Source organism: Chaetodon auriga, chromosome 15 (genome assembly GCF_051107435.1).
Source record: "Chaetodon auriga isolate fChaAug3 chromosome 15, fChaAug3.hap1, whole genome shotgun sequence".
NCBI lineage: Eukaryota > Metazoa > Chordata > Actinopteri > Chaetodontiformes > Chaetodontidae > Chaetodon > Chaetodon auriga.
In genome coordinates this window covers 11595709-11608536 of record NC_135088.1, presented here as the reverse complement: position 1 = coordinate 11608536, position 12828 = coordinate 11595709, and the positions used below count along the sequence as shown (strand labels likewise).

General features: G+C 42.5%; 1 protein-coding gene across 2 annotated transcripts in view; it reads right to left on the bottom strand.

The window, feature by feature from the left end:
- frem2a (FRAS1 related extracellular matrix 2a) overlaps positions 1–12828 on the bottom strand; it is a 55993-nt gene that overhangs the window by 21676 nt on the left and 21489 nt on the right. For both annotated transcript variants that reach the window (XM_076751248.1, XM_076751249.1), the window contains exons 4-5: positions 5103–5333; positions 790–915 (exon numbers count right to left, since the gene is read on the bottom strand). In XM_076751248.1, the coding sequence (XP_076607363.1) occupies positions 790–915; positions 5103–5333 (357 nt within the window). The remainder of the gene's footprint in view (positions 1–789; positions 916–5102; positions 5334–12828) is intronic.

The window sequence follows — 12828 nt, the reverse complement described above, 5'->3', positions numbered from 1 at the left end:
TAATCAGTGTGTGCAATATCCCTTCATATTCTCTCTAAATCCATTTCTGACTGCGTGAGGACAACATAAACACGGCAGCCCTTATCAGCTGCAAATAACTGAAAGTCATTTGAAGGATCACACAGAGATTGGAGTCGCTGTGGAGGTTGTACGGGAGCATGTTAATGTTTTGCATAAATGAGTGCAAAACTTGGATAACAGCTAATTGTGATGCTTCTGAGCTTATGCTGCTACTTCTTACATGTGAAAATGCAAATGTGGTGTGAGCTGCTTCTCTTCCAGTGCGTTGGCTGTATTTAATCAGACTTCATTGGCACGACCAAACAGGAAGCAGGTGCACCTGACACTCCACCATACACATGGATATACAAACCCGAGTCCAAAAAAAGTTGGGACACTGTATAATAATAATGATAATAATAATAATAATAATAATAAATAAAAACTGAATGCAATCATTCACAAATGATTCCGTGTAGTAATATACTTTATACACTCATGTGTTCACAAAGTGGTGAACCTCGCTCCATCCTCGCTTGTGAACGTCCTTTCCAGGATGGTCCAAATGTAAGTTTGAGTTATTATTTGTCAAATGCTGTCATGCTTTGTTTTCCTAATCTGTGAAATGTAAAATAACATTTTCACGATCTACGTGACTACAGCATATGTGAACAAAAATTATTCTTTGAGCCTCAAATAACAACGTTCACCATCTGATGCGAGCGGCAGGGAGGCGCGGTACACTAAGGGTAAACGGGTTAGATGAGGTGAAAAAAGGCTTGTCCATACCCTGCTGTGTGTAGCAGACCACCATGAGCTCCTGGCTGATGTCTCCACTGCGGTGCACCGGAATGAAAAGCTCTCCCACATCTTCCTCCACTGAGAGGATCTGCTCAGGGAAGAACACCGTCGACTCTGTTTGGAGGAGAAAAGAGAGCGAGCGAAGGGAGTCAGAGGAAAAGAGAAAAGGGTAATGATATGCATAACAATCTGCAAAAAAAAATCCACAGTACATTAGGCCATCAAGGACTGATACAGGCTTTTGTTCTAGCTCTGCATTAGCGAGCTGCAGCTGACATTTTTTTTTATTCGGATCTATTGAAGTGGTGGTCCTGCGGTGTGCTTATTCAAATTCAAAAATAACTCTCCATCACAGTTTTCGGTTTGATGCAACCAGAGGTGCTCTTCAAAGGAACCCCTCCGGAAGTTTTTCTTACTGCCTGGTGTGTCGCAGACAATTACACATGCAAGCCTCTCAGAGTCAATCAGCTGGGAGTTTCACAGATTGACTCCTCCATACACAGAGGGGTCAGCCAGACCATCTCTCTTATTTTCTGTCTCTCTTTGCCCACTCCTTTCTCCGCCTCTGAGAGGAGTCTGTGATTGAGAGAGAGACTGAGAGGCAGTGAAAGCATCATCTATCAAAGCGAGGAACTTACCGGCATTATAGAAACAATAAATGTTGAAGCTATTTTCCACAGACGCGCAGGGACCAATAAAAATACTAACGGAGTGGACTGAGCTTGAGCTCGTCCCAGATCTTCATGTGAGTTTGTGCCCCCTCCTCCTCTGTCTTTTTGAGTGAATGAACGATTGGAACTTCGAGACACTTGTGGCTTCGCTTGCGCAACAGAAAAACATTAAAATGGCAAGCGGTGGAGCGTGGAAAATCAGCGAACAAACAGATTTGGATGTTTGATTCAACACCGGGCGTAAAAAAGGCATCAGCACCTGAGATGACTTTTTGGGATGAAGCCATCAACATAAGACAATCTGACGCACGGCAGGGGGTCAAACATTTCTCTTCTCTCACAGTAACTCTCCCTAAAATGTTCTCTCTCCTCTCAATCTTCTCCCCTCGACTCCATTTCTCCTTTCTGTCGCTGCCCACAATCTGTCACTCCCCAGGGGGGTACAGGGACTCATAGCGGGGGATTAGGGTCCACTGCTTACCTATTACACACGCGCACACACGTGCACACACACCACTATACCTTGATTTTCTTCTCTCTCTCCACACATATACTGCACACCTCCTCTCCTCACAGTACTTTCACATTTCACCTCACACTTCGCTCTTCTAGTGCCTCTAAATCCACCCAAGATTTAGAAAAGCAAATTTTCAGCCAAGTGGGTCAAGTTCACCTCCTGGTGGAAGACACGCAGTCATTTTAAAACATTCATGGGGAGGCAAAAAAACCCCACATGCTTGTACAGAGGGTGTAAAACAGGGAATATTTGCACCTGATCTACGATTGTCTTGTTAAAAACAACCAAAAAAAAAAGGGTAGCATGTTATAATGAGGTACACATTTTGAATATTTAGAAGTAGCTTATTGGTGTGCATATTAGGAACATATTAGCTCTTTATTAGTCATTATAAAGCACTAATTTATGCCTTACTGTGGAGGTTAGGGTTATTAAGGGTTAACGTTATGTTATTAAGATCTTAATTCATGTGCAGCTTCCTTATTCAGTATCAATAAGCAGTAATTAGGAGGTTTTTCGGGCAAAACTCTTACTTAATGGCCAACTAGTTGTAGAATATGCTCATGTAGAATAAGGCATTGATAAGTGCTTTATAATGACTCATACAGAGCCAATATGCGACTAATATGTGTGCCTTAATATAAAGTATTACCAAAAAAACCTGTTTAGTTTTTATGTTTATGCCTAGAATATCTCCATTATTGATAATTTCATGAATATTCTATGGATGCAGTTTCTTCTCCCTGGTTGCTGTTCTGATAGTTGATCATTTTACTCATCACCAGCTTGAAAAACTGGCTACACCCATGAGCTAAAATGCCTAAAATGTTGCCATAAATGTTAAACAGAACAGCCTCTAGAAACCTACAATTGATGGCACAATCTGACTAAACACAGCACAGCACCACGTCACAGCTCAATGCAACAGCAGCCTCACAGGATGCAGTCCCTCGTTTGATGTGCCCTACATTAGTCAAGAGATTTTACATCCTAACTGAGACAAAGCTCTTATAATTACACAAGGATGTGCTTGACTGCAGCTGGCCTTGTGGTTTCAGACAAAAAAATTTACAAGACAGAAAACAGTTCTTCATCATTTAGTGGAATGACCTTGGTGCAAAATGCAGGAAAGTAACAGCTCTCCTGATATATAGCGTCCTCGCTGTAGAGGAAGTGAAAAAAAATACCACTGACTGCAGCAAGATGCCGGTACTGCTTGCAGCAAACAGTCGAACAGCAGGCTGCCGCCTTCATCTTTTGTCAGCACTGTGCATGGATTATATATGAAAGAAAATCAGAAAGTTTTGCAGGAGGAAAGCTAGGCTATCACACCCTGTAATTAAACAGAGTTTGCGCCGGCTGCACCACAGGCAAACGCACCACAGGACAAGCCCACTCTTCGTTATTAATCAAAGTTGCACTGGGCTAATACAGAATGATGGTATAGGGTGCACACTCTCACAACTAAAGCAAAAAGAAAACAATAAAGAAGAGCTCCAGGCACTCACACAGACAAACAGAGACTGTCCATGCTGTGGAACAAACTCAACTTATTATGCTCGCCTTAATTTTGGAACACTTTTGGTTAAAGCTTGGCCATCCACTCCCCTCCTCTAAAAGCTATTAGCCTAGCTGACACGTCCTCTGGGGAGAGAATCTCCAGGCTAAGCAGAGGCCCAGACAAAGCCAGTTTTCATCATTAGAGAAAGAAGCTGGAGTTCAGCTAACGCCACAATCATAGCTAGAGCCCATTAGAGTACGGAGTGGCACATCTCTGTCACATTAGACATTCCCCGGAGATAACAGAAAACAAAACAGCCCCTGCCCTCCACACACACACCATAATTAACCCACAGGGGAGGATAGATTGAGGAGTGCGAATGTGAGGGGGGAGAGCGAGAGAGAGAGAGCGCAAGAAAACAAATGGGGGGGGGGGGGGGGGGGTGATGAGAGCAGCTGTTGTGTGTCACTATAATGGAGGTTTCAATGTTTCAATCTTTGTTGCATGTCTATAATTACATAAAAGTAACGCATACAAAGAACTGAATGCAGAAGCTGCAGAAGTGTAAATCTGGCCATGATGGAGAAGAACTGCCAGTTTGTCACACTACTCTATATTCCATTAACGTTTCAATTTGCAGGCAAAGACACAAAGGGAGAGTGAAAATGGCAGATTACAAACTATTTAAGAGAGAAAACAAAAGACTTCTCTCTCTCTCTCTCTCTCTCTCTGTGTGTGTGTGTGTGTGTGTGTGCGTGCGCGCATTTGAGACACTTTCCATACTTAACCATTAGAGTCTGACTAATGTTCACTGTCTTCAAACTGGAAAAATCAGTACTCAATCTTTTGGCCCGATGATAATGGACAAATAAATAAACATGTAACTCTAATTATACTGTTTTTTTTTTGTTTTTTTTAGCATCGTTGGGTTTCAGGATGGAAGCACTCAGTACTACTCAGTACTTCCGGTGAGCGTAGGACAACAACACATCTTCACCCCTATAATAAATCTCCACTGGCTGTCATGTCAAAGCTGGATTTCTCCTCCTTGCCTCAGGGCAGATTTGACATGACTCTATATCGACAGTCAACAATGTTTATATTGACAGTTGTTCATTCTGTGCCAAGTCAACTGATGCTTCCCACAACAAATGCGATACATGGTCAGGGGTTGTGTATTTTTCATTGCCTTGTAGCAGGAATACTTGAGTGGCAGATAGTTTTGTGTGATGAGCATCGTAAATGTCAGAAACTTCATTGTGGCTGAAATCATATGTGCCCGTCATGTGGGTGGAGCAAACGCCTCTGCTTTGGATATATTCTATTACTTTGCATTTTCTGTTCTCCATACTGTCTGTCCATTGAGTCTGCAATCAACATGAAATTGTACAGAGACACTAAACTGAATAAAAGCATATTTACAATGGAGAATACAAAATTTAGTCTTTCTTTATGCAAAACCCTTCTTTACAATCTGTGTGTTTGACACAGATCTGCCAATAAAGTTTCATATATGAATCCCATACAGAAAACTTTGGGCATCCCTGTTATGTATGAATGCTGTGTATTCAGAATCTATGCAGGACATAATGTGTGCATGAGCAGCACTGACCGTCACTCGGATCGAGGATCTCAACTGTTGCCATGGCGGGGAACTCCATCACTCCCATCACCGGCTCAGACAGCAAAATCTGGAAGGTCTCCGCCTGCTCGTACTTCCCGTCACTCAGTATCCGAACCCGCCACGTGGCTCTGGTCTGCCCCGGGTTGAACTGGACCTGCCTCTGGGACTTTCCCTTGAAATCCTCCTCCTTCTTTGCACTGCCGTCCTCGGTGCCAATGCCTGAGAGATACAGAGAGTGACAGACGGGGAAAAAGGAAAAAGGGAGGGAGAGCAGGCCAGATGATTAAAGAAATAAGACAGAGAGGAAGACGAGGAGACAAAACAAAGAAAGCGATCATGAAAGGGTGACAGGCAGGAGAGAGAAACAGATGAAAAACATATTAGATATTCACACCCTTTAATGTTGTTCACAGAGTGGTGAGAAAAAGAGCGTTGAGTCTATTTTTCTTCACTGATCACTTACAGAGCCTCAGGAATGTGTGAAATGAATTTGTGACTGAAGCATTTAAATAAGCACATTCCACCTTACTGAGATGGATTAGCTACCATGATTATTTCCCCAGGGTGAGGTATGCATGTGTGTGTGTGTGTGTGTGTGTGTGTGTGTGTGTGTGTGTCGCCGCCTTTTCTCTTCAACTGTCTCTTTCATTAATAATTGGTCTTTCATGCGAATCCACTTTACAACGATCCATCTGACATTCATGCTCATCGATACACCTTCTTCAAAGTCTGAGAGCTCACTGGTGCCACTGGGTTTCACATCAAACACACATCAAGGAAGCCCAGGTGGCATAAGCCATACAATAATGTATTACGGTTGGAAATATGCCGTTCATATTCCTTTGTCTACATTCACAGCGGCCTCATGAGAACAAGCTGAGAGGAGCCATGCCAGGCCGATGCATGTGCCTGTAAATAAAAAAGGATTTGTTGTCTTTTTTCAGACATTCAAAAGCCTGCACCAACAGAGAAAAAAGACGGTGATAAATACATGCAGATGAGACTGGATGCATTAGATCATACGCGCAGTCAGATCTGAGAGGTGAGCGTTTTATGCAAAATTTAAGCTGCAAATAATCAAGCACGCAGAAACGCAAACTTTTACAGTCACGCTCATGCATGTTACTGAACCTGTGAGGACCCTCTTTGATTGCATTCATTCACAAGCTCCAACAGGAATGTGGAAATATTTGATTGGAAGCCTCAAAATTGTTATGAATGTGTTTTGTTGGCTCTTTTTTGTGCGATTTTTTTGTTTTTGCCAATTTTGCCAGTAACTAGCCAACTGCAGAGTAAATTGAGTAGATGGGAGTGGGGTTTGACTGCAGCGAATCTGTCAGCCATACAGCAAAAACATCAATCTAGCGAATACATCTCTGTAGACACCATTTTTTTCCACTGACAGTCACCACAGCCGACCACAATGCAGTGCTGTACTGCCTCGCATTTGACCTGCAGTGAAGGAAACACTCTGATTCACTTCATTTTTGTCAACAATCCCACACGGCACACCGAGGCATTTTTATGTCAACTCTCTCCTTTTCTCTGCTTTTTCTCAGAAGAAAAAAGCTCATGATGCTGCTCTTGCCCACTGCGGCCGCACTCACACAACACAAACAAACATCTGCTTCTCTGTGGGCTGTTGACAGTCTTTCAGGGAAATCTAAGACATGACTAATGGACGTTCAGTAAGGACAACCCTCAGTGAGTTCACTTGGTGAGCGGTCTATTTTTTGTGAGATAAAAATGCTGTTTAAATATGTAGGATCCCTAATTATTCATTAATTTTCTGAATCTGAGCACATCAGGCACAATACAGTACAATAGGTGTTTGCTTTTGGTCCATGGCCAACCATTAAGTGTCAGTTCTGGCCCTGCGAGGGAAAAAGTTTGGGTGCCGCTGGTATAGAGCATCAGGGGATACGGTTTACATGCCACCAATCCTGTACACGAGTAAGCTTAAACCAAAGTCTTGCTTCTCGCTTGACCTTAAAAAAGATCTGTCACACATCCAGTTCTGGTTCAAAGAAGAAGAATTCATCCTCTGGGAAGTGTAAATGAGCTTAATAAATTCCATGGCAATCTGCCACTGGATTTTTATATTTGTCTTATAGAGATTTAAATTACAGCTTGACTGTAGGGCTAGAAAAAAAGTCAGCACAGACACCTTCAAAAAAAAAAATCAAGACCACGATGACAGCAAATTTCATGGTAATTTGTGTAGAAATTGTTTGACGTCTAAGACTTTTGGATGGACAGACGTAAAATAAGTTAATCCTTTATCAATACCACAGCGGGGAAATTTGCAATGCTACAGCAGCAAAGGGGAGAGCAACAAACATCAGTAAAAAAAGCAAGATATAATAAATAAGTAAACAGACTCAACAGTTGAATTTGCATTACTGCATAAAGAAATATTAGTATTTCACAGTGTAGTACAGCATCCAACAGCGCCGTCTTTAAGCTGGGCCAGCAGCACCAGCAATGTTTAAAAACCTCAGTAAGTCTGGCCACATCTTACATGTTTTACCTTTAATAACTTCAGTATACTTTTATGCTTTTTATCTCACTCTCAACCTATAAACTGTGAGTCTTAACGTCTTAAGAATTAGATATTATCCCTACAATTTCAGTCCTGGTTGATTGACACGTGCACAGATCCCAGAATCTCAGATTATCAGATTATCGCACTGATACAATGAAAGAAAAAGAAAAGTGTCCTCATAGCCGATGGTACACTGATCTTATCTTTCTTTTCTTTCTATCCTGATGATCAGTTGACCCCCATCAAATAAAACACACATATAGAAAAACCTGCATTCCCGTGAGAGGAAGTGTTGATCTTAAAAAAAGGTGGAACCTCATTGCGCCACCCTTGCTGGACTCCCTGGAGGGAAGAGACACGCCTTGCTTAGGGTCGCACTGGGGTTCCTTCTCAGCAGGTGGAAATATAACCACCCGAGGGCTTTTAATCTCTATGGTGCTGTTCCTCAAAGCTGCAGTCCCTTGTGTTTGTGTCTCCATAAAACACTGAGACAAACTCACGGATACGAGGGGTTGCTCACAAACACACACAAATTCTGTTTATAGCTGCAAACTTTGTCTTCTTTTCTTGTGTACTGTGGTTTATTTCACACGAGCAGAGCTCAGCTGAATGTAAAATATACAATTCATCATGAAATTCATGATTGCAGGGACCTTCATGCTCATTATACCATAAAGGTCATTTCACATCAAGGCAGCTGAGGTGGAGAGCTTTAGAAGAGGTTCAGGGGGGGCAAAAGTTTCAATTATCTCCTGGTGAAATTAAACGATATCTCCATCCACCCTGCATGGCAACAATAATGACACGGGAATACGTCCCACGGGAGATGATTAACCTGGCAAATGTACATCTTGTTAACAATTGTCAATTTATCTGTCAGAGCAAGGACAGACCAGAAAGGACAGTGGAGAAAGCGGGGGAAAGAGTCTTCAAGGAGTGAGCTTTGACTTGTGCGAGAGGTAAAAAAAAGAGGAATGAGAATTCAATTCCATCTTTTTTCCCCACGGGGGTTCCTCACATTCCACATATACAGCAAAGAAGATAGAGAGAAGAGGGGAAAGGGGAGGAAAAGGAAAGCAAAAGAGAGGAAAGACACTGAGAGGATGAGGACTTGAGAGTGGAGGGTTTCGTGAAGGAAACAGAGCAAGACGATGTGATGAAACAAAGGCAAAGATGGAGAGGAACCAGCAGAGAAGCACCACAATGGGTGACAACGAAGTAGAGGATGCACACGAGGAAGTGAGAAAATAGAAGACAGAGCGAGAACAAACAGCGAACGAGCGCTGCTCTGGAGTGAGACAGAGAGGAGAGACGAAGGCAGATATAAGACAAATGACAAATGGAGAGTGGGTGGAGGAAGGATATAAGACTCAGCCTATGGCACAGACCCTGGGCTGTAAGGCAGTAAGGGAGCAGGAGGAAGAGAGATGGTGTCTTTGATGAAGAAAAGCAGGTTAGGAACAAAAAGACCGAGCGCTCTGCACTGTGAGATGAGGTGAGGAGAGATTACGGATGAAAAGAAAAAGAAGGTGGGACGGGTTAAGTGGGCTGACAAGTCAGTAGGACAGTGTCACAGGAGACAGGAAAATGTGACAGAAATCAATTAGAGGAATACACAGCAGGCGAGGCAGAGGGCACGCACACATGAAAAATTAAGCTGAAGGTTGAGAGCTATGTGTGTTTTTTTTTATTTCACAGGAAGCGAGAAGGTGAGGCGTAATCTTGAAAACAGTGGTAGAAGAATCCAATCGGAACCCCATGCTCTCCAGCCCCGTTCTGCCTGAGCTCTGCTTTGCGGGGGCATCTTTGAACCTTGATCCTATCTCTGCGGTCCTCCATCACTGATCCTCTCTACCTGTACGTCCTGTTGTGATGGAGCATGTGTAACAGCTCTCCTCCACTGTTGCCAGGCACCACAGCAGCTTTCATCAGCTAGCCCTTGCAACGGCAGCCAGCTTCTGACAACATCGCTGGGTGTCTCTCTCCCTGCTTTTCCATCCCCTCCTAATCTAATGCAATCTATCTATCTATCTGCAGTGTCTACTTCTGTCAGGAGTTCCAATGCGTCTTTTTTATTTTGTTCTTTCGTTGTCTGGTTTTTCTGTTCTTTTTATGTTTACTGGGTTGTTTTCTGTCATCCAGTAGACAATTTGCAAATTTCTAACAGTGGGGGTGCCCTGGCCCTCACCCCTGACCCTATAGTAAAAACTGTCATGTCATTTCTCCCCTATAATATTTCGTTTAAGAGGTGGCTTGGTCTGGGAGTGTATTTTCAGATGCAACTGAATGACCATTGAAATATTGAAGGAATATCATAGGCTGCAGTGTGTGTCTCTATGATCCTCTTGCATGACCACATGTCACTACTTGTCACTTTGATCCTGAAGGTGACACATATCTACGTGGTATACAGCCTACAACATCAGTCATTATTTATAGTGTATAGTTTAGAGAATATTGCAGGTCCAAGACTAAACTGACAGAAGAGCAGGACTCAGACAAAAAGGCGCAATAACAAATCCGTCTGCTCCTTCAGCACCACGGACAGCACCATGGATTTATCAATACACAGCACAGCTGATATTTCAGAGCCATGGTCGAGGCCATAGATTCTAAGTTGCACAAAGCTCGGTCAGATTAAAGATGAATGAGTCAGGCAGACTAGAAAGACATATTCAGCTAAACAACCCCTCTGCCCCTGCACTCTCTCTGCTGCTGGCCAGTTGGAGAGGGGGGTGGCAGGTTAACAAGGCCATTTTGCTAACAAGGGGGCTGGCAACCCCCTCATATCCCCTACTGCTACCATCACTTATCTTTTCATTTACAGCTAGTTGTAGTTCAACTTCAGCATATTGGCTCTGAAACAAAACAATGACTCTGAACTGCTGTTTGAGTTTTACGGGTGTTTGAGGGTGTTCACATCCATATTGGCAGAGCAGATTCGTAGCCAATTTTAAAGCTGAAACAATCCAATAAACAGTTAGTTAATTAACGTACAATTAATTGCCAACAATTGTATTAAATGATTAATCTTTTAAGTTATTTTCCAACAAAGATTTGCAAGTTCTGCCATCTCAAATGCTCATTTTTTTCTGTTTTATATAATTGTAAATCAACGGATTTGCACCCAAATATTATATATGTTGATTCTGTCCACATTTATGATTGTTCAAGTATTTTCTGTCCCCAAAATTTGGCATTAGTATTGTTTACAAATGCTGTCATGATATTTCTGACTTTTTGGAGAGTTTTGAAGTTTTTTGGCTGTGATTCTGTTCTTAAAAGTTAACATCCCATCTCAAAATGTGTTCCTGTTGTTTTGTCCATCCCCTGCAAATCAATAGTAGAAAGGCAATGGCACAAGAGAGTGACAATGAGCAAGTGTCAGTTTTAATGGCAAACTGACAATGACTAATATGAAGGAGAAGGCGAAGCACAATGCAAAAGCATGGATGGACAGCTCTCAAAGAGGAAGAGGAAAACTCTCAAAATTGTTCAGACTTGAGCCAAACACATGCAAATTAAGTGACAAAAGAGGAACACAAGCCGAGCCTCAACCACACTGACTCTTAATGAGATTTAACAGCAACACAAAACAGCCTTACAGCCTACAGCCTTAAAATGAGTTCACACCAAACATCAATCAGAGGTGCCATTGTATCGATTGCATTACACTGTGTGGTGTTCCTGCTATTTTGTCCACCTCGAGTATGTCGCCACTCTATTATTGGTTTATTTGCTCCCATCTTCTGTTCACCTGCCCGGCAAATTGAAATCTATGAAACTTATTAGACGACTTCTATCAGTTTCATTTTTTTCATTCTGTGTTGCCCTAAAGTAGACTATATTTCATCATCATTGCCTGAACCGGTACACACTGGGCATATAGATGCACAAATACAAAGAAATACGTACATGCAAGCATACATACAAATTTTATATGGGTTGTGAGATAAAATACCGCTGTCAGAGTGACTTGGGTTTGGTGCTCTGGAGAAAGAGTTTCTGAAGGTTACAAGTAAATATTCCTTCTCTTTAATCTCACTTCAAACCGTGCACTTATGCATAAAAATGTTAGCTCAACATGTTGTAGCTACATGGGCCGAGAAGGAAAGCACTTTCACACTGACGCATTTAAGCACCACGTCGACATACCATGTTAGACGTTCATTCAGAAAGAAGGCTTGAAAGTGAACGTATGTGGTGTGTGTGTGTGTGTGTGTGTGTGTGTGTGTGTGTGTGTGTGTGTGTGTGTGTGTGTGTGTGCGGTCAGAGATAACCAGGTGCTCGCACGCCAACTGTGCAAAGAGATGAGAGCAAAAACGCAAGCTTTCATGTGTTATACACTCAAACCCGTGAGAGGAATCGCATATACACGCGTGTACACACAAACACACACACACGCACACAGGTAGATAAGTCTTAAGGCTTACATAAACTGCTTCTCTGTGATGCTAACACCTGACCCAAAGATTAACAGGGATCAGAATGATGATGAGAGGTTGTGGGGGGGGGGAGTAAAAGCTGCTTTCAGGTCCTGCTTCTCCCAGAGCGAACGTGCTGAAGCATGACAAAGTCAGGGCTAAGAGGAGCATTCAGGGACAACACCATCATCATCCTTTTAACCTTCGAACCTGCACAACACTTATACATACTGTAAGTGCAAAAGCATGCTGGGCCATCCTTACCAACACAAAATCACCTCCATCTGCTGGTCAGGAAGCTTAATAATAACTCTGGCAGTGATGTTTGTGTAGCTGGCTGGATGTGAGATTTGAGCAGCACAGAGCCAACAGTGCGCTCTCTGCCCACTCTGTGTTTTGTACACTGATGAGCGCCGCAGGCAGCATGATGCTCACTTTATTTTTAAGTTTTCTGATGATTCACTTATTGTCAGCCCAAGAAATGTTCCTCGTGTCACTATCGAGTGCTGTAATGAGACATTTTACAGCCAAATATGGCTAAAAGGCTAAGAGTATATGCTACGTATACGGCTACGTTAAATTGATGATAAGCGGAATTTTTAAGAGCAAAACAGGTCTAGATTAGAGAAAATGCAACAGCAGCTTCTCAGAAAACTCTCCCAAGAACAGGACTTTGAAGAGCAGGTTTCACAAAGTCAACAGTACAGTAAGTCACTTTCATAAGTGTAATTGTGAATATAACTTT